General features: G+C 53.1%; 2 protein-coding genes across 9 annotated transcripts; one reads left to right on the forward strand and one right to left on the reverse strand.

Annotated features, from left to right (window-relative positions):
- Positions 1–1624: 1624 nt before the first annotated feature.
- On the forward strand, positions 1625–11832 carry HEXIM2 (HEXIM P-TEFb complex subunit 2). 7 transcript variants are annotated; one of them, XM_055256573.2, is made up of 3 exons: positions 1625–3270; positions 4769–4883; positions 10812–11832. In XM_055256573.2, the coding sequence occupies exons 1-3, from the start codon at positions 3152–3154 to the stop codon at positions 11604–11606; spliced, it is 1029 nt and encodes a 342-aa protein (XP_055112548.1). In that variant the 5' UTR covers positions 1625–3151; the 3' UTR covers positions 11607–11832. The 7 variants fall into 7 exon arrangements, with proteins under 7 accessions (XP_055112548.1, XP_055112549.1, XP_055112553.1 ...); XM_055256574.2 differs by having other exon boundaries at positions 4772–4883; XM_055256578.2 differs by having other exon boundaries at positions 1625–2965; positions 4772–4883.
- On the reverse strand, positions 10999–14944 carry LOC129469716 (uncharacterized). Of its 2 annotated transcripts, none has more exons than XM_055256581.2 (3): positions 14682–14944; positions 12784–12911; positions 10999–12127 (listed from the first exon to the last, which is right to left on the reverse strand). In XM_055256581.2, the coding sequence occupies exons 1-3, from the start codon at positions 14875–14877 to the stop codon at positions 12089–12091; spliced, it is 363 nt and encodes a 120-aa protein (XP_055112556.1). In that variant the 5' UTR covers positions 14878–14944; the 3' UTR covers positions 10999–12088. The 2 variants fall into 2 exon arrangements, with proteins under 2 accessions (XP_055112556.1, XP_063485333.1); XM_063629263.1 differs by lacking the exon at positions 10999–12127 and adding an exon at positions 12245–12547 and having other exon boundaries at positions 14829–14944.
- Between the last annotated feature and the right edge of the window lie 3686 nt (positions 14945–18630).

Raw genomic sequence — 18630 nt, forward strand, 5'->3', positions numbered from 1 at the left:
TTTCCAACTGCCCCAATGATCTTTGAAGCATTCGTTGTGAAGTTCTCATATAACAAAGTTACAGGGCGTAGGTGTTTACATAGCGACTTAAGACTAGTTACTCCTCTAGGCATTTATGAGGGAGACAGCACTGATACCATTTTCAAATGAACATAGAGTTTGTAGAATTTGTCATAAAAGCATAATGCAACTCATCCGAGAGGGGAGAGCTGAAGAGGAAGTTGAAAGTCTGGTTGAACAGTAGATGAACAATAGACTAAGCAACAAAATGACCAGTTTGGCCTCATCATCAGTATTTGGCCTCTGGCCAAGTCAACCAAGTCAAGGGCAGCACACACAGAAACAGAGCTTGGAGTTCCTAATTTTCAGTCCTTCAGTCCTGTGTTTTCCTTAGATAACCAGGAGGCCATTAATAAGCCGGTTTTATTCCCAATTTTTCTTTTCTTTTTTTTTTGAGACAGAGTCTCGCTCTGTCACCCAGGCTGGAGTGCAGTGGCGTGATCTCGGCTCACTGCAACCTCCACCCCCGGGGTTCAAGCAATTCTCCTGCCTCAGCCTCCCAAGTAGCTGGGACTACAGGCACACACCACCACACTCAGCTAATTTTTGTATTTTTAGTAGAGATGGAGTTTCACCACGTCTGCCAGGACGGTCTCAATCTCTCTTTTTTTTTTTTTTTTTTTTTTGAGACGGAGTCTCGCTCTGTCGCCCAGGCTGGAGTGCAGTGGCGCGATCTTGGCTCACTGCAACCTCCGCCTCCCGGGTTCACGCCATTCTCCTGCCTCAGCCTCTCCGAGTAGCTGGGACTACAGGCGCCCGCCACCACGCCCGGCTAATTTTTTGTATTTTTAGTAGAGACAGGGTTTCACCGTGGTCTCGATCTCCTGACCTCATGATCCGCCCGCCTCGGCCTCCCAAAGTGCTGGGATTACAAGCGTGAGCCACCGCGCCCGGCCGGTCTCAATCTCCTGACCTCGTGATCTGACCGCCTTGGCCTCCCAAAGTGCTGCGATTACAGATGTGAGCCACTGTGCCCGGCCTATTCCCAATTTTTCTTAGCATAGAATGGAAAAGCCTGTGGGTCAATCTTAAGGATAGTAAGTTTCATTTACAAAGGAGTAACAAATTTCTGCTGCTGGTACAGTATTTGCCACTCAGTAGCATCCAAAAGTTTCACTAGATTACTTCATAATGGAGGATGAATCCCAGGTGTCTAGGATCCTCCCCCATTAAATTCTTGACAGAAGACCCCCAAAGATCATCTTCAAAAGCCTTTTCTGCTCCTATGACTATTTAAGTCCTACCAAGTTAGTTAGCTTTTTTAAACTCACATCTCTTGATCAGTGTAGAGCCAACATGTCATATGTAGGCAAAAAATCAACCCACAGTAGGGATCAAGTGTACTGAAGCTTCAGTTAGGAGTAAGTGGTTCCAGTTTTGGATTGAGGACCCTAGTCAATGATGATTCTATTTTGTAATCCAGTTGTAAGACATCTGGGGAGCAGAGGGAAAAAAGTTAATGCTATGGAGTTGTCACTCCAACTGAACAAAAGTTATTAATAGAAGGAGCAGAACTTCAGTTCTGGAAAACCTTTTTTTTTCCTTTTTTTTTTTTTTTAATTTGAGACGGAGTCTTACTCTGTCACCCAGGCTGGAGTGCAACGGTGAGAGGCTCATGGCAAACTCTGCCCCCCCGGGTTCAAGCGATTCTCCTGCCTCAGCCTCCTGAGTAGCTGGGATTACAGGCACGCACCACCGCACCCGGCTGATTTTGTATTTTTAGTAGAGAAAGAGCTTCACCATGTTGGCCAGGTTGGTCTCAAACTCCTGACCTCAGGTGATCCACCCGCCTCCACCTCCCAAAGGGCTGGGATTACAGGCGTAAGCCACCGCGCCAGGCCAAGTTCTGGAAAACTTTTAGTAAGGCTGAAGGCTTAGGCATGTTTTGACCATTTGTAACTGATAATGAGACTCATCACAAGGTACCCACAAAATTCACTGCCAGTCACCCTGCTACGTCAAAGCCTCTCCTACTTCAGCGCCTACCTAGGCATAATTTTAACTGACATTTTAGCAATAAAACTTTTATTTGAAGATATCCTTGAGCCACAAATCTCTCTGGATTTAGATTTCAAGCAGTAGGAAATAAGATGGCTTAACCTGCAATTCAATAAAAGAACTTCACATCAAACTTCAATCTTTAAGAAGCTGCTACAGCTATAATGTAAGGTTAAGAGTTTATTCTTTCAAAGCAGGTCTCCTCATCTCTTAAACGCTACACATATGAAGTAGATAAAAACTCCAATTTCTATTTTGGTAGCATTTAGGATCTACAAAAGTGATCCTTCAATTACTTGGAATTTCAAAAAATAGAGGTTACCTAGTAACAATACACCACTAGAACACAAAATACTCTGATTTTGTTTAGTCTGTGGGAAGAGAAAAATCTTTAAACTGGAAAGATTTTGTAGTCTTACAAAGATTACAATGGAATTGGAATTACTGTAGTTGTTTTTCCCTCTAGGAGGGCAGCCATTTCTCTAAAAGTTTTGTAAAAGTTAAGACTCGGATTTCAAAATGCGAGCAGATGTTGATGAAGCATACGAAATGGGCAACTCCATTTCTATTTCGGAGCCGCAGCGACTCCAACTTTGTGCCCCAACCCTGTAAAGGGCAAAACCTCATCCCTTCGGTGTAAACTTTCAAGAGAAGTGGGGCAGCACACTTTAGGCCTTTCACCAAGAGGCTGGCGACATGCTAGGTCAGGTTGTCCGGAGAATCGGGGCTGAATGGGAGAGATCTTGAGGGCAAGAGCCTCAGAGACCTTCAGGCACCGGGCTCGTGAAGGTTTCCACGTGCCCCTCTCTAGCTGGTCCCAGGGGGAATTAGTGGTTGCTACAGTAGTTTAAGAGGGCCGTGGTTTTTCGCACCCCGGGCGGCGAGATGGCGCTTTGGTGTAAGCGAGGTAAGGTGGGTGCACTGGGATCTCCGCTCTCGGAGCCTCCAGCTGACTGCCACGCCGACTTGTGGCCAGACCTGCGACCTCCGCCCTCCCCCGCGGCGCCAGCCTCTGGAATCTGGCGTCGCCCCCACCTCTTCAGTCGAAGTGGGAGTCCCTCTGTGCGGGGCCTCGCCGCCATACCCAGGCCGAATGGGGGTGGGGAGGGAAGTTGGCAGAGCTCGGCCTCAGGATCCGCGCCCCTGTGGAAGGACGGCAGAGGGGAGCCGTTTCACCAGCCTCTCCCCTGCTGGGGTCTCGGGAAACACGCGGTAATTACCGAAGAACCCCGCACTCTGTGAGAGGCGAGGCTGCGGGGCTGCCGGGACGGTTTGAGGACCGGGCTCGGCCGGGGAGACTCCAACCTTCACCCTCCCTGGCTCCCGGTCCCACTTCCCGCCGTCTCCCGGCGCCGCCACTTCAGGCAGCCCACTCGGCCCGGCCTCTCCCCGCGCCCGGACCACCCCCCACGGGGTGCTCTCACTGCGCAGCGAGTCCCTCCGCTGCCTCCTCCCAGCCCAAAATGGCGGCGATGGCCGCCGATCTTCTCGTCGCCTTCCTCAAAGGCCAAGGATCCCTCCGCGCCTACTGCCCCGCCCATCTTAGCCGGATCTATTTTCTGCCCCGTAAAGATTAACGCCATCAATGAACTCTTTAATTGAGTTCGGAGAAGGCGGGTCCAGTTGTGCCTCCTCACAGCTAATCGTTGCCAAAAGCGAGAATATTGGCAGAAGGCTTGACCAATCGAAGAAGGCAGCGATGCGCGGCGGCCGTCTGCCCCCGCGCAAGGGTAGATGGGTTTTGGAGTCTCGGTTGTGGCTGTTGACGTTACAGGCGCTTGGATCGCTTTCCAGGCTAGAAGAACTACAATCCCCAACAGGCACCGCGCGTTCAGGCTATCTCCTCCCCCCATCTTAGTGGCCTGAGCGGCTTGACCAGAGCTGCTGCAACTGCAGCAAGAGGTAGGGCTCAGGCGTTGGGAATTGCACCGACAGGCAGTCGCACAGAAAGACACACAGATGTAGTGGTGTGCATAGCCCTTGACAGCGAATAGGTCAGTTCCACCTTTGCAAAACCTCTTTCCATGACTATCTCCCCTCTTCCAAGAAATCCATCCTTATCCCAGTTGGGTTTCCCTCCCAGCTGCATGTAGCGCAAAGACCTCTTTCCCCTTTCCCCTGTTTCCCTTTCTGAGAGGAAGGAGGGAGGCAGGCCAGGACCTTAGAGGAAAGGCCTCAGCACTAGGCTGGCCCAGGTCCCAGCTGTGCTTCTGGCCTTTGGAGCCCAGCTTGGGGAGAAGGTTGGAGGTGCAGGGCTGCATCAAGATTGGGGCCCCTGGAGACAGTGGGGAAGGACTCCTGAGCTTGCTCCATGTTCTCCCGTGGCGGCAGCAGCCCCGCTGCACTCCCAGCCTCCCCAGGCAGTCCTCCTTTTCCCCTTTGGTGGTTGGGGAAACAAAACTTACACCTGGCTTCCTGGCTGCCAGCCTGGGCCTCGGTGACTTCCAGGAGGACAGTACAGGACATGAGTCCTGGTGAGGGACCCGAGGAGCAGGACAGGGAAGACGGCCCCTGAATCCCATTTGGCCCCTTGCTGGCCGGAGGTGTGAAAACCAGCGGTGGAGGCAGCCTTCGGGGCCTGCATTTGAGAATAAGGGTATGAAGGGCTGGGGTACAAAATGGCTGCCACCGCCTGGGCAAACAATTCTGGGCAGCCAGATTATTCCTGAGAACGTTCCTTCAGAATTTAGGTTTCTGTTGTTGTTCAAAGCAGGTGTGTCACTAGTTCCAGGCGTCTGCTGAAAGATTTGGAACGGAAGATGATGGCCACTCCGAACCAGACCGCCTGTAATGCAGAGTCACCAGTGGCCCTGGAGGAGGCCAAGGTAAGTCCCTGCCCTCCTGCCCACCCGAGTACCCCGAGCATGGGTCCCACAGCTGAGATCCAAACTTCTTGTGCAGATTTGGAAAACCAGTATTTTGACGAGTCCGTACTATGTACTAGGCAATAGGCCAGAATCCCAGTCTATGCTAGCTTATGAAATCTTAGTAACTGGCCGGGTGCGGTGGCTCACACCTGTAATCCCAGCACTTTAGGAGGCCTAGGTGGGTGGATCACCTGAGGTCAGGAGTTTGAGACCAGCCTGACCAACATGGCGAAACCCTGTCTGTACTGAAAATGCAAAATTAGCCTAGCGTAGTGGTGGCACATGCCTGTAATCCCAGCTACTTGGGAGGTTGAGGCAGGAGAATCGCTTGAACCCAGGGAGCAGAGGTTGCAGTGAGCCAAGATCTCACAATTGCACTCCAGCCTGGGCATCAGAGCGAGACTCCGTCTCAAAAAAAAAAACAAAAAAACAAAAAAATCTTAGTAACGCTTAACGCTTTCAGGTAGGAATTATTTCCAATTCCCGGAAGCTAAGGTTCTGAGACCTGAAATACCTGTTCCAGAATCATGCTGTCTACAAGCAACAGACCCAGGGTTTAAACTTAGGGCCTTCTGACAACAGAACATTGCCTTGACCTCAAGTCCAAAGAGGGCATGGAGGGACTGGGTTGAACGTTTACATTTTGTCCAGGCTAAGAACCAAGTCTGAAGCAGGAAGAAGAGTTTTTGGGTCATAATTTGGAATGGACCCAGGCAGGCAATTCACTTGAGACCAGGAGTTCAAGACCAGCCTGGTCAACATGGTGAAACCTCATCTCTACTAAAAATACAAAAATTAGCTGGGCATGGTGGCACATGCCTGTAATACCAGCTACTCAAGAGGCTGATGCACGAGAATCACTTGAACCCAGGATGCAGAGGTTGCAGTGAGCTGAGATCACACCACTGCACTTTAGCCTGGGCGACAGAGTGACATTTCATCTCAAAAAAGAAACAAAAACAAAAACAGGCCAGGCGCAGTGGCTCACGCCTGTAATCCTAGCACTTTTGGAGGCTGAGGTGGGTGGATCACTTGAGGTCAAGAGTTCAAGACCGGGCCGGGCGCGGTGGCTCACGCTTGTAATCCCAGCACTTTGGGAGGCCGAGGCGGGCGGATCACGCGGTCAGGAGATCGAGACCACGGTGAAACCCCGTCTCTACTAAAAATACAAAAAATTAGCCGGGCGTGGTGGCGGGCGCCTGTAGTCCCAGCTACTCGGAGAGGCTGAGGCAGGAGAATGGCATGAACCCGGGAGGCGGAGCTTGCAGTGAGCCGAGATTGCGCCACTGCACTCCAGCCTGGGCGACAGAGCGAGACTCCGTCTCAAAAAAAAAAAAAAAAGAAAAAAATAAAAAGAGTTCAAGACCAGCCTGGCCAACATGGTGAAACTCTGTCTCTACTAAAAATACAAAAATTAGATGGGCGTAATGACAGGCGGCTGTAATCCCAGCTACTCAGGAGGCTGAAGCAGGAGAATCACTTGAACCCATGAGGCAGAGGTTGCAGTGAGCTGAGATTGCGCCATTGCACTCCAGCGTGGGCAACAAGAGCAAAACTCTCTCAAAAAAAAAAAAAAAAAAAAAAAGGGCTAGAAGCCGGGCGCAGTGGCTCACGCCTTAATCCCAGCACTTTGGGAGGCCGAGGTGGGCAGATCACCTGAGGTCAGGAGTTCGAGACCAGCCTGACCAACATGGAGAAACCCTATCTCTACTAAAAATACAAAATTAGCCAGGCGTGGTGGCACATTTCTATAATCCCAGCTAGTTGGGAGGCTGAGGCAGGAGAATCGCTTGAAACTGGGAGGCGGAGGTTGCAGTGAGCTGAGCTCATGCCCCTGCACTCCAGCCTGGGCAACAGAGCGAGACTCCATCTCAAAAAAAAAAAAAAAAACTGAAATTAGCCCGGCGTGGTGGTGCATGCCTGTAATCCCAGCTGCTTGGGAGGCTGAGGCATGATAATCACTTGAATCCAGGAGGCAGAGGTTGCACTGAGCTGAGATCACGCCACTGCACTCCAGCCTGGGTGACAAAGTCAGACTTTCTCAATAATAATAATAATTTGGAATGGAGGTAGGGGGTAGGATATAACCCACGAAAGAGGAGAGAAAGATCATATCAGGCCCTCAGAGGATGGCACTTCCCAACCCGGCAACAAGAACCCATGCTTGTTCAGCCCGTGTTCTCTCACTACCTGCCCTTACCCATTCTTCCTTAGTCCATGACTCCCTATAGATAAGCAAGGGGCTTAGGACAGGGGTTAGAGAGCTTCTGATCCACCCTGCCTAGCCTATTCCATGTTTTCTGGCTTGACTGAATTCGGAATTCATGACGTGTCAGGGCTACAATGTTCAGCCAGGTCACACAACTTATCTACAGTAGCGGTCATGGTGGTAGAGGGCCAAGTCTTCAGGAGGGAGGCAGCAGGTAGGGCTAGGGGGCTGGGCTCGCTTGGGTGAGGGTGGAGGATCAACAGGGCACTTCTACTGAGGGCTGGGAGCATGTGACTGTGCACACCAACAAGCCACCATGCCTTGGCATCCCAGTGGCCTTGCCTGTCCCAGGTGGGGCAACAGCTCTGTCTCATTTGGCCCAAGCCACTGGTGGAGACAAGGGCTATTGCTTATATTTGGTGATCTCCCTGCAGGTGAAGTATCACAACAAACTCCACATATATACACATCCCACACACATACACACCCTGACATACCTCCTTTTCCCTGAAATTCTCTTCAGGGTCTGCAAAACACACATGACATATGCCTGGCTCTTAAGGGCCGCGCATACACCACATTCCTCAGTACACACCCTGTGTGCATGGACCATGCTCACATGTCTCTGGACTGCGTTGCATATTATTCAACAACATACCAGTGGTAGTGGTTATTATTAGAAATTGCCCAAACCACAAACTTAGAGCAATTCATTTCCCATCTCCCACACCCAGTACTCCCACCCTTCCCACAACAGAGATAAACAGATGCCCTGAACATGCTCTTTTGACAGCCTTTCTACCTCTTAGATAAGTTCTGGAACTCTCTCACTGCAGACTGGAGGCTGACCCTCCCTCTCCTTGGAGAGGATCTCTTTCCTGCCATTCATATTGGAGAGTGATACCAACTACCAACTTCTGCCTGGAATAAATATGTTCCATCATTTTATTTTATTTTATTGTTTAATTTAATTTTTTTATTTTATTTTTTGAGACAGAGTCTCACTCTGTTACCCAGGCTGGAGTGCAGTGGCGTGATCTCGCCTCACTGCAACCTCCGCCTCCCAGGTTCAAGCGATTGTCCTACCTCAGCCTCCCGAGTAGCTGAGATTACAGGTGCGGGCCACCATGCCCGGCCAATTTTTTTGTATTTTTAGTAGAGACGGTGTTTGGCCATGTTGGCCAGGCTGGTCTCAAACTCCTAAACTCAGGTGATCTACCAGCCTTGGCCTCCCAAAGTGCTGGGATTACAGGCATGAGCCACTGTGCCCGGCCCGCTGCATCTTCTTTATGCCAGAAGGATAGAGAAGGGGAGTCTTTTTTTTTTTGAGACTCCAGCTCTGTCACTCAGGCTGCAGTGCAGTGGTGCGATCACAGCTCACTGCAGCCTCAACCTTCTGGGCTCAAGTGATCCTCCCACTTCAGCCTCCCAAGTAGCTGGGATTACAGGTGCTCACCACCATGCCTGGCTAATTTTTTGTAATTTTTGATAGAGATGGGGTTTTGCCATGTTGCCCAGGCTGCTCTTGAACTCCTGGGCTTGAGCAATCCACCCTCCTTGGCCTCCCAAAGTGCTGGGATTACCAGCATGAACCACTACACCCGGCCGTAAGTCTTATTTCCCAATATCTTTTGGATCTCCCGATCCTATAAGCTTTAGTCCACTTAACAGATATTTACTGAGCACTGCCCTTGTGCTGTGCATAGGAATATAGTGGTGACTTGGACAGACAGACAAGATGCGTTCTCACATGAGGAAGACAGATGTTAAATGGCCATATGCTAAATGCTGTGCCAACTGTGTGACGTGATAGAATCACTAGGGAGGGGAGATGGGGGAGTCTACTTTAGGTAGGGTGGTCAAGGAGGGGCTCCCTGAGGAAGTGACATTGGAACTAAGCTCTAAAAGATGAAAAAAGGTGGCTGGCGGTAGTGGCTCACGCCTGTAATCCCAGTACTTTGGGAGGCCGAGGCGGGTGGATCACTTGATGTCAGGAGTTTGAGACCAGCCTGGCCAACATGGTGAAACCCCATCTCTACTAAAAATACAAAAAATTAGCTGGGCATGGTAGTGGGCACCTGTGATCCCAGCTACTCCGGAGGCTGAGGCAGGAGAATCGCTTGAACCTGGGAGGTGGAGGTTGCAGTGAGCCGAGGTCGGGCCACTGCACTCCAGCCTGGGCGAAAGAGCGAGACTCCGTCTCAAAAAAAAAAAAAAAAAAAAAAGCCCAGGTGCAGTGGCTCATGCCTATAATCCCAGCACTTTGGGAGGCCGAGGTGGGCAGATTACTTGAGGTCAGGAGTTCCAGACCAGCCTGGCCAACACGGTGAAACCCCATCTGTACTAAAAATACAAAAATTAGCCTGGCATGGTGGTGCACGCCTCTAGTCCCAGCTACTCAGGAGGCTGAGGCAGGAGAATCGCTTGAACCCGGGAGGCGGAGGTTGCAGTGAGGTCTCAAACTCCTGACCTCAGGTAATCCGCCCACCTCGGCCTCCCAAAGTGCTGGCTTTACAGGCCTGAGCCACCATGCTGAGCCTAAAAAAACTTATTGTAGGCCTCGCACGGTGGCTCACACCTATAATCTCAGCCCTTGGGAGGCTGAGGCAGGTGGATCACCTGAGGTCAGGAGTTTGAGACTAGGCTGGCCAACATGGTGAAACCCTGTCTCTACTAAAAATGCAAAAAATTAGCCAGGCGTGGTGGCATGTGCCTGTGATCCCAGCTACCCGGGAGGCTGAGGCTGGAGAATTCCGGAGGCAGAGGTTACAGTGAGCCAAGATTGCGCCACTGCACTCCAGCCTGGGTGACAGAGCAAGACTCCGTCTCAAAAAATGAAATAAAATAAAAATAAGGGTTTTTTTTTGAATAATATGTTTAAGACAAGGACAGCATGAAGCCAGGCGTGGGGCCTCTGTGGGACTTCACAGGTCACCTGCCCATGAAGCCAGCTGTGTTTGAAAGTCAGGTTTTCTGGGAAGAGGGGAGAGCCGGTGCCATTTGGGCTTCTGATCAAGCAAATGCATCAAGATCCATCTTCTATCCCAGTTTTCTTCTTCTCCTACTTTACTCATTTGGACAGTATTTATGGAACTCCTACTCAGTGCCAGGTATTATTCTAGGCATTGAAATTACAGAGTGAAACATACAGGCAAGGGCCGGGCGCGGTGGCTCACGCTTGTAATCCCAGCACTTTGGGAGGCCGAGGCGGGCGGATCACGAGGTCAGGAGATCGAGACCACGGTGAAACCCCGTCTCTACTAAAAATACAAAAAATTTAGCCGGGCGTGGTGGCGGGCGCCTGTAGTCCCAGCTACTCGGAGAGGCTGAGGCAGGAGAATGGCGCGAACCCGGGAGGCGGAGCTTGCAGTGAGCCGAGATTGCGCCACTGCACTCCAGCCTGGGCGACAGAGCGAGACTCCGCTCAAAAAAAAAAAAACAAAAAAAAACATACAGGCAAAATTCCTGCTCTCACCATGAGTTTACTTGGGGAAGGTTGGGGGACAGAGAGTAGACAGGTCGCTTTGTAAACAAATCGTTGAAACAGGTTGAGGGGCTAAGAGTGACCAAGTTAGCTGAGTGTGGGAAGGTTGGCTTCAGGCTGGGTAGAGAGGGAAGGGTTCCACCTCCAAGGACAGGCTGTCTGATCCATCCTTCTTCCTCCTCCCTCTCTTTAGACCTCTGGTGCCCCGGGGAGCCCCCAAACACCCCCTGAGCCTCATGACTCTGGTGGTTCCCTGCCCCTGACACCGCGGATGGAGAGCCACTCAGAGGATGAAGATCTTGCTGGGGCTGTCGGTGGCCTGGGCTGGAACAGTAGGAGTCCCCGGACCCAGAGCCCAGGGGGCTGCTCAGCGGAGGCTGTGCTGGCCCGGAAGAAACACCGTCGGCGGCCGTCGAAGCGCAAAAGGCACTGGCGACCCTACCTGGAGCTGAGCTGGGCTGAGAAACAACAGCGGGATGAGAGGCAGAGCCAGAGGGCCTCCCGGGTCCGCGAGGAGATGTTCGCCAAAGGCCAGCCCGTGGCCCCCTACAACACCACCCAGTTCCTGATGAATGACAGAGACCCGGAGGAGCCCAACTTGGATGTGCCCCATGGGATCTCCCACCCAGGTTCCAGTGGGGAGAGTGAGGCCGGGGACGGTGATGGGCGGGGCCGAGCGCACGGTGAGTTCCAGCGGAAGGACTTCTCTGAGATTTACGAGCGCTTCCACACCGAGAGCCTGCAGGGCCGCAGCAAGCAGGAGCTGGTGCGAGACTACCTGGAGCTGGAGAAGCGGCTGTCGCAGGCCGAGGAGGAGACTAGGAGGCTGCAGCAGCTGCAGGCGTGCACCGGCCAGCAGTCCTGCCGCCAGGTGGAGGAGCTGGCTGCCGAGATCGAGAGGCTCCGGACCGAAAACCAGCGGCTTCGTCAGGAGAACCAGATGTGGAACCGAGAGGGCTGCCGCTGTGATGAGGGGCCGGGTACCTAGGGGTGCCTCCCAGCCTGGTGGACCCAAGGAGAAGGTCCCATTTCGTGCACACTCAGGCCAGCTGGGTCTCAAGGAGGCAGGTGGCAGATGAAAACCACCGTCAACACCCTGTGCCACCTGAGAACAGCTAAACCGGTTCAGACTCCCACCTCACTGTTTCCATAGTTGGCTCCTTTGTGTCATCTTACCCTTTACAGAGAAATTAAATGGCCTTGGTGGGACCAAATGGGAGTGTCTAGGATTGATTTCACTAGGGCTGTTGTGAAAACCAAAACATTTGCCCCAGAGAGGTCTGAGTGGGGTCCCAGTCCCTGCTGCCCCAAGCCTGGCAGGACAGCAGACCTCTGGATGGGGACCTCCCAAGGTGTCCAGGATACCTGAATCCTGCTCTGTGGGTGTTGGAGCAATCAGACTGCACAGAAGGTTTTCTAGGTGGGAGGGAGTTCAGTCAGGAGCCCCCAGTTTCGGCCAGAAACTGACGCTCAAGATACCAGATCGCTGTGAGGAGCTGTGAGCTTTCCCTGAAGGAGAGAACAGGGATTTTCGGAGAAGACCCAGGCCCAGGGGTTCCTTCAGAGTTTGCTCCTGAGCTCCCTGTATTCTCCCCACAGTTTAAAGGCTGGACTAGACGGGTTGTGGGTGCCTTGTGCTTCCTTGTTCTTGACAGCCCCCAACCCTGACCCTCTCTGCAGGGGGTTGGGCCTGAGGTTAGTCATCACGTGTTTGTGTTTGTCCCTTACCTCCCAAGGGTACTAAGGGAGGCGCTCTCCTGGTAGAAAATAAAGTCAAGAGACAGAGGGGAACAGCGCATGGATCCCCAGCAGAGCAGAGCAGAGCAGCCTGGCTGTCCTGGTGCCTGCCATGTGTCTGTGCGTCCTGCTCCTCTCAGCCTCATCATGTGGGTGTGAATTCTCTCTCAAGTGTGTGAGGCCCTCGCCTGTCTGCATCAGAGAGAGCTGGGTCAGCCTGGGTAACGCAGATACCACCAGCCAGCAGATACCACCAGCCAGCGTCAGGCTCTGAGACAAGCTCACCCACCCCCTCACACTCAGAGCCACCCTTCCCCAGACACCCTGTCTCTTCCATCCCCTCCTGGTGCCCTTGCAGGCTGGTGTTGGGTGTCAGGCAGCAATGAACATGGACAACTAGTGGTGGCGGAGGAAATTAGTCAACTCACCAGTGAGCCAGTGCTGGCTGTGCCACCAGGCAAGGGGAGGGGCAGAGGCCTGGCTGCCCAGTCTGGCTTCTCTTCCAGGCCCTCATCTTGACAGGCCACGTTGGGCAAGATGAGGCTCGGCCCAGGAGCTGTTGGGGATGGAAATGTTGATGAAATCTTGTGTGTTGCCAGGACAACTTTCATTTCTATACTGCCACACCCAGGCCTGGCCAGAGCCTCCTACAATGAAACAGGGAACAGATTCTAGGAACGCATGGGTTTAAAGAGAAAGCAAAATCCCATCTGGGAGACCTGCCCCTGGAACCCTGGGTCCTCAGACGGCTCAGTCAAGAAGGGCAGCAGGAATGACCATCCCCACTTTGCAGACGGGAAACCAGAGGCTTAGCGAGGAAGTGGCTTTTTGGATTCCAGGAGAGCCTCTGGAGGCCTGCCTGCCCCTGTGGGGTGCTGTGGGGTGCTAGCCTGGGACCCAGAGGCCCCTTGGCATTTGCTGGCAGCCTCCCAGCTGCATTCCTCAGCATGGAGCCCGAGGGAGAGACGAGGCCCGGGACAAAGGTGGACAAAGGTTGTTTACCCGGAGGTGCCTCTGTGTGTGTGTGTGTGTCTAGGAGGTGAGAGAAGATTCCAGAGGGCTGCTGGAGTGTCGGGGGAGGGGTGTGGGTGAGAGTACTGGGGGTGCATTGTGGGCTGGTCATGCCAGGGAGGGGCAGGTGAAGAGTTTGGCCCTTCTGGGCCCAGAAGCTGAGGAGCCTGGAGGCAGGAAAGCTGCTAGCTGCTCCTCCAACATCCCCCTTACACATAAAAGGCTGAAGGGCGCAAATAGGGCAGCACCTCGGTGGGTTAATTCCTGTACCCCCACCTCACTCTGCTGGAGGGTGGGTGGGGCAAGAAGAGAACAAAGGAGAGGATGCTAGCAGGGAGTGTGGGAGGGCCTGAACCCAAATGGGAGGGGTCCATGAAAAGGGTCCCTGTCCGCCCCTCCCCCCGTCTGGCTCCCTGATTCCTGGGTAAGGGGTGTGCAGGGAGGAGATCGTCCTGGGGCCAGAGCTGGGGCTTAGCACTGGAGAGAACCGGCTCAGCTGTGGGTGGGAGCCAGGCCTGGGTCCCTCGGTGCCCCGCCCCCTTTGCTGCTTCCAGTTGTTCCCACACCTGCTGCTTGGTCTTGAAGCCTGGGCCTCCACTCCGCCTACTGCAATGGTGGAAGCTCCAGTTTACAAGACACCCCCACCCCCCCATCACACGCCCTAGCTGGGGAAGTTGGGCTTGGACACAGCCTCCCTGGGCCTTTCCAGAGCTGCCCTCACGCCCTGTGCTTTCTGGGACCCTCTTGGTCAACTGGGCCGGGGGAGGGAAGCGCAGAGAACGTATGTTTCACCGGAGTGATTGTTGAAGCCTCCCACCACCCCTGCCCAGCCTGTCTTAGGATCCCTCTTTCTTCCCCGGCAGGAACTGCCCGACCCCAGGTGGAAACTTCTGTGCCCAGTGGACAGACCCTGCCTGCAATAGGGTCAGGGAATGAGGGAGAGGGGTGGGCAGAGATTGGTGGGGTGGGGCAGGAGGAAGCTGCCAGGGAGTGGGGGAGGGGGTCCAAAAGGAAGTAACGGTATTGGGGGAAAGGTGGCCAGGTCCCATTGCCCTTGTTGGGAACAGGCAAGTGTGGCACTGGCCCTTTAAGTGGGGGTGCCAGTCAGTGCCCTCCCCCAACCAACCCAATTCATGGGCACACTGAGCATGTGCAGGGGCTGTGCATGTGGGGAGGGGAGGAGAGGGGAGGAGAGGGGAGGAGAGGGGAGGGGAGATGGGGGCATACATTCCGGAGGGAGCTTCTCATCCCCCTACTTCCGGTAGCTGCCCCCACTCTCCTTCCTGGGTCTGACAAAGGAGCCCATGGTGCTCACCCAATCCCTTCCCCCACCCCAGGCCCCAGGGGGTGCTGCCCTCTGCAAGTGCTGAAGCTGCCATGGGTGCTGGGCAGGCCCTCTCTGCCCTGGGGAGTCTCCTGGCTGCCTGGAGGTGGCACACATGCAGCCCAGTGCCAGCCTTACTTCCCTGGTGTGGGCGGCGGCGAATCTTCCTGCTGCCTACGTGTTCCATTTCATTCCATTGGTGCCAGGGTTTTTAAAAGAACCATCCACCTGTGATGCCACTTTGAAAGTGAAACAGCTCAAAGGATGCAGGCCCTACCCCCTAACCAGGACCTTCCAGTCAGAGAGGAAGCAAACAGCCCAGAGGCTGCAAGGGCCTTCCCTGAATCCCGCTCCTTCTGCTTCTCCCCTGCTGGCCAAGTGATCAAAGTCAGCTTCCTCCAGACTACCTTCACCTGCAGCCTGGGACCTTCCCTCAAACCTTTCCACCACCTCAACCTTACCTGTTTCTGCCAAGTCTTCCCCTCTCCCTGCCCTCAGCCCCTCCTGTTACCTCCCCTACCTCTTTAGCACTTGTCCACTCTTAGCTACTGGTACCATTCTTTTTATTTTTTCTTTCTTTTTTTTTTTTTTGAGACAGAGTCTCACTGTTGCTCAGGCTGGAGTGCAGTGGTGCGATCTCAGCTCACTGCAACCTCTGCGCCCTCAGGTTCAAGCAATTCTCCTGCCTCAGCCTCCCGAGTAGCTGGGATTACGGGCGCCTGCCACGACGCCCAGCTTATTTTTGTATTTTTAGTAGAGACGGGTTTACACCCTGTTGGCCAGGCTGGTCTCAAAAACTCCTGACCTCAGGTGATCTGCTCATCTCAGCCTCCCAAAGTGCCGGGATTATAGGCATGAGCCACCGCACCCAGCCTATTTTTCATTCTTTTTTTGTTTGTTGTTTTGGTTTTTGAGATGCAGTTTCACTCTTGTTGCCCAGGCTGGAGTGCAATGGCCCAATCTCAGCTCACTGCAACCTCCACCTCCCAGGTTCAAGGAATTCTCCTGCCTCAGCCTCCCAAGTAGCTGGGATTACAGGTGCCCACCACCATGCCCAGCTAATTTTTGTATTTTTAGTAGAGACAGAGTTTCACTCTGTTGGCCAGGCTGGTCTCAAAAACTCCTGGCCTGGCGCGGTGGCTCACGCCTGTAATCCCAGCACTTTGGGAGGCAAAGGCGGGCAGATCACGAGGTCAGGAGATTGAGATCATCCTGGCTAACACTGTGAAACACTGTCTCTACTAAAAATACAAAAAAAAAAAAACGAGTGTGCTGGCGGGCGCCTGTAGTCCCAGCTACACGGGAGGCTGAGGCAGGAGAACGGCATGAACCCGGGAGGCGGAGGTTGCAGTGAGCCGAGATCGCGTCACTGCACTCCAGCCTGGGCGACAGAGCCAGACTCCATCTCAAAAAAACAAACAAAAAACTCCTGATCTCAGGTGATCTGTCCATCTTGGCCTCCCAAAGTGCCAGGATTACAGGTGTGAGCCACCACACCCGGCCTATTTTTCATTCTTTTTTTTTTTTTTTTTTTTTTTGAGACGGAGTCTGGCTCTGTCGCCCAGGCTGGAGTGCAGTGGCGCAATCTCGGCTCACTGCAAGCTCCGCCTCCCGGGTTCACGCCATTCTCCTGCCTCAGCCTCTCCGAGTAGCTGGGACTACAGGCGCCCGCCACTACGCCCGGCAAATTTTTTGTATTTTTAGTAGAGACGGGGTTTCACCGTGGTCTCGATCTCCTGACCTCGTGATCCGCCCGCCTCGGCCTCCCAAAGTGCTGGGATTACAAGCGTGAGCCACCGCGCCCGGCCCATTCTTGAAGTGAAATTTACATGCCACGAAATCACCCCTTTAAAAATGAACAAAGGCTGGGCGTGGGTGGCTCATGCCTGTAATCCCAGCACTTTGGGAGGCTGAGGTGGGCAGATTACTTGAGGTCAGGAGTTCGAGACCAGCCTGGCCAACAGGGTGAAACCCCATCTCTACTAAAAAATATAAAAGTTAAGTCGGGCACGCTGGCTCATGCCTGTAATCCCAGCACTTTGAGAGGCCAAAGCGAGCAGATCATGAGGTCAGTAGTTTGAGACCAGCCTGACGAACATGGTGAAACCCCGTCTCTACTAAAAATACAAAAATTAGCCGGGCGTGGTGGCGTGCGCCTGTAATCCCAGCTACTCAGGAGGCCGAGGCAGGAGAATCACTTGAACCCGGGAGGTGGAGGTTGCAGTGAGCTGAGATCGCACCACTGCACTTCAGCCTGGGCAACAGAGTGAGACTCCGTCTCAAAAAAAAAAAAAAGAAAAAAAATTAGTTGAGCGTGGCGGCATGCGCCTATAATCCCAGCTTCTTGGGAGGCTGAGGCAGGAGAATCTCTTGAACCCAGGAGGCGGAGGTTGCAGTGAGCTGAGATCGCACCACTGTACTCTAGCCTGGGTGACAGAGCGAGACTCCTTTTCAAAAAAAAAAAAGAAAAGAAAAAAAGTGAACAAGGCCAGGGCATGGTGGCTCACACCTGTAATCCCAGCACTTTGAGAGGCCCAGGTGGGAAGATTGCTTGAGCCCAAGTTCGAGACCAGCCTGCGCAACATGGTGAGACCCTGTCTCTACCAAAAAAAAAAAAAAAAAAACCAACCAAACAAAACATTCAGGTGTGTTGGTGCACATCTGTAGTCCCAGCTACTCAGGAAGCTGAGGTGGAAGGATTGCTTAAACCCAGAAGACCAAGGATGCAGTGAGCCGTGATTGCGTCACTGCACTCCATCCTGGGTGACAGCGAGACCTTGCCTCAAAAAAAAAAAAGGCTGGGCTCAGTGGCTCAGGTCTGTAATCCCAGCACTTTGGGAGGCAGAGGCGGGTGGACCGCGAGGTCGGGGGATGGAGATCATCCTGGCCAATGTGGTGATACCCTGTCTCTACTAAAAATACAAAAAATTAGCCAGGTGCGGTGGCGTGCGCCTGTAGTCCCAGCTACTCAGGAGGCTGAGGCAGGAGAATTACTTGAACCCAGGCGGCAGAGGTTGCAGTGAGCCAAGATTGCGCCACTGCACTCCAGCCTGGTGACAGAGCAAGACTCCGTCTCAAAAAAACAAACAAACAAACAAAAAACAAAAAAACGTGAACAACTCAGTGGCATTTAGTACATATTCACGATGTGTGCAACTGCCACTTCTAGTTTCAAACATTATCACTCCGAAAGGAAACCCTGTACCCATTAAGCATTTACTTCCCATTCCCTCCTTCCCTAGCCTGGCAGCCACCAATCTCCTTTCTGTTTCTATGGGTTTACTCATTCTGGATATTCTGGTGGTAGAGCCACGAGGGGAAAACTCTCTGGTCTCCTGGTGTCTGTACCTGAAACACACAGACTCCCTGAGGGTGCTGCTGTAGAGGGAGCACTGGACCAGGAGTCTTGAGCCCTGTGATCCATCCCAGTTCTGCTTCTCACTCAGGGGCTCTTTTTCTTCATTTGTTCAAGGGGTTGGGAGGTGGCCTCAGGCCAGTCTAGGATCCTGCATCCTCCAGGACCCATCCCTGGCCAGGGGGATTCTACCTGGAACAATGCTGCCTGGCCAACCACCCCGTTGACCTCCTGCCTCCTCCCTGTGAGTCCAGGCAGTGAAGGTGGAGCCAGGGGACAGTGTGATTAATACTGTGGGGTTTGGGGTAAGACACAGGAGATGAAGAAACTTGAGCTCAGAGAGGCTGAGAAACTTGCCCAAGGCCGCACAATTCCTGCCATACTGGAGCCTTAGCCGGTTCTCTGATTGTAGTTTGAGCCGTTGACCACCTTAGTCTCCTATCTTCAAAGAGAAAAAGTAAATTAAAGGCTTAGCCAAGTGCCAGCTGTGTGGGAGGTGTGCTCAGATGGAAGCAGCCATACATTTTACGACTTTCAGGACATTGTGTAATCATGAGTAGCTCCATTACAAGGTAGTTCTTGGGA

Source organism: Symphalangus syndactylus, chromosome 20, assembly GCF_028878055.3.
Source record: "Symphalangus syndactylus isolate Jambi chromosome 20, NHGRI_mSymSyn1-v2.1_pri, whole genome shotgun sequence".
Taxonomy (NCBI): domain Eukaryota; kingdom Metazoa; phylum Chordata; class Mammalia; order Primates; family Hylobatidae; genus Symphalangus; species Symphalangus syndactylus.

Excerpts from the sequence above, each read along its gene's own strand:
- HEXIM2 (XM_055256573.2), top strand. The coding sequence starts at position 3,152 with ATGGGGGTGGGGAGGGAAGTTGGCAGAGCTCGGCCTCAGGATCCGCGC. Across the intron at positions 3,271-4,768 it reads GGGGTCTCGGGAAACACGCG|CAGGTGTGTCACTAGTTCCA; the intron begins GTAATTACCGAA and ends TGTTGTTCAAAG. Across the intron at positions 4,884-10,811 it reads TGGCCCTGGAGGAGGCCAAG|ACCTCTGGTGCCCCGGGGAG; the intron begins GTAAGTCCCTGC and ends CCCTCTCTTTAG.
- LOC129469716 (XM_055256581.2), bottom strand. The coding sequence starts at position 14,877 with ATGGAACACGTAGGCAGCAGGAAGATTCGCCGCCGCCCACACCAGGGA. Across the intron at positions 12,912-14,681 it reads GGGGTGGGGGAAGGGATTGG|CTCCTGGGCCGAGCCTCATC; the intron begins GTGAGCACCATG and ends CATCCCCAACAG. Across the intron at positions 12,128-12,783 it reads CAGCCAGCACTGGCTCACTG|GGAAAGCTCACAGCTCCTCA; the intron begins GTGAGTTGACTA and ends TCTCTCCTTCAG.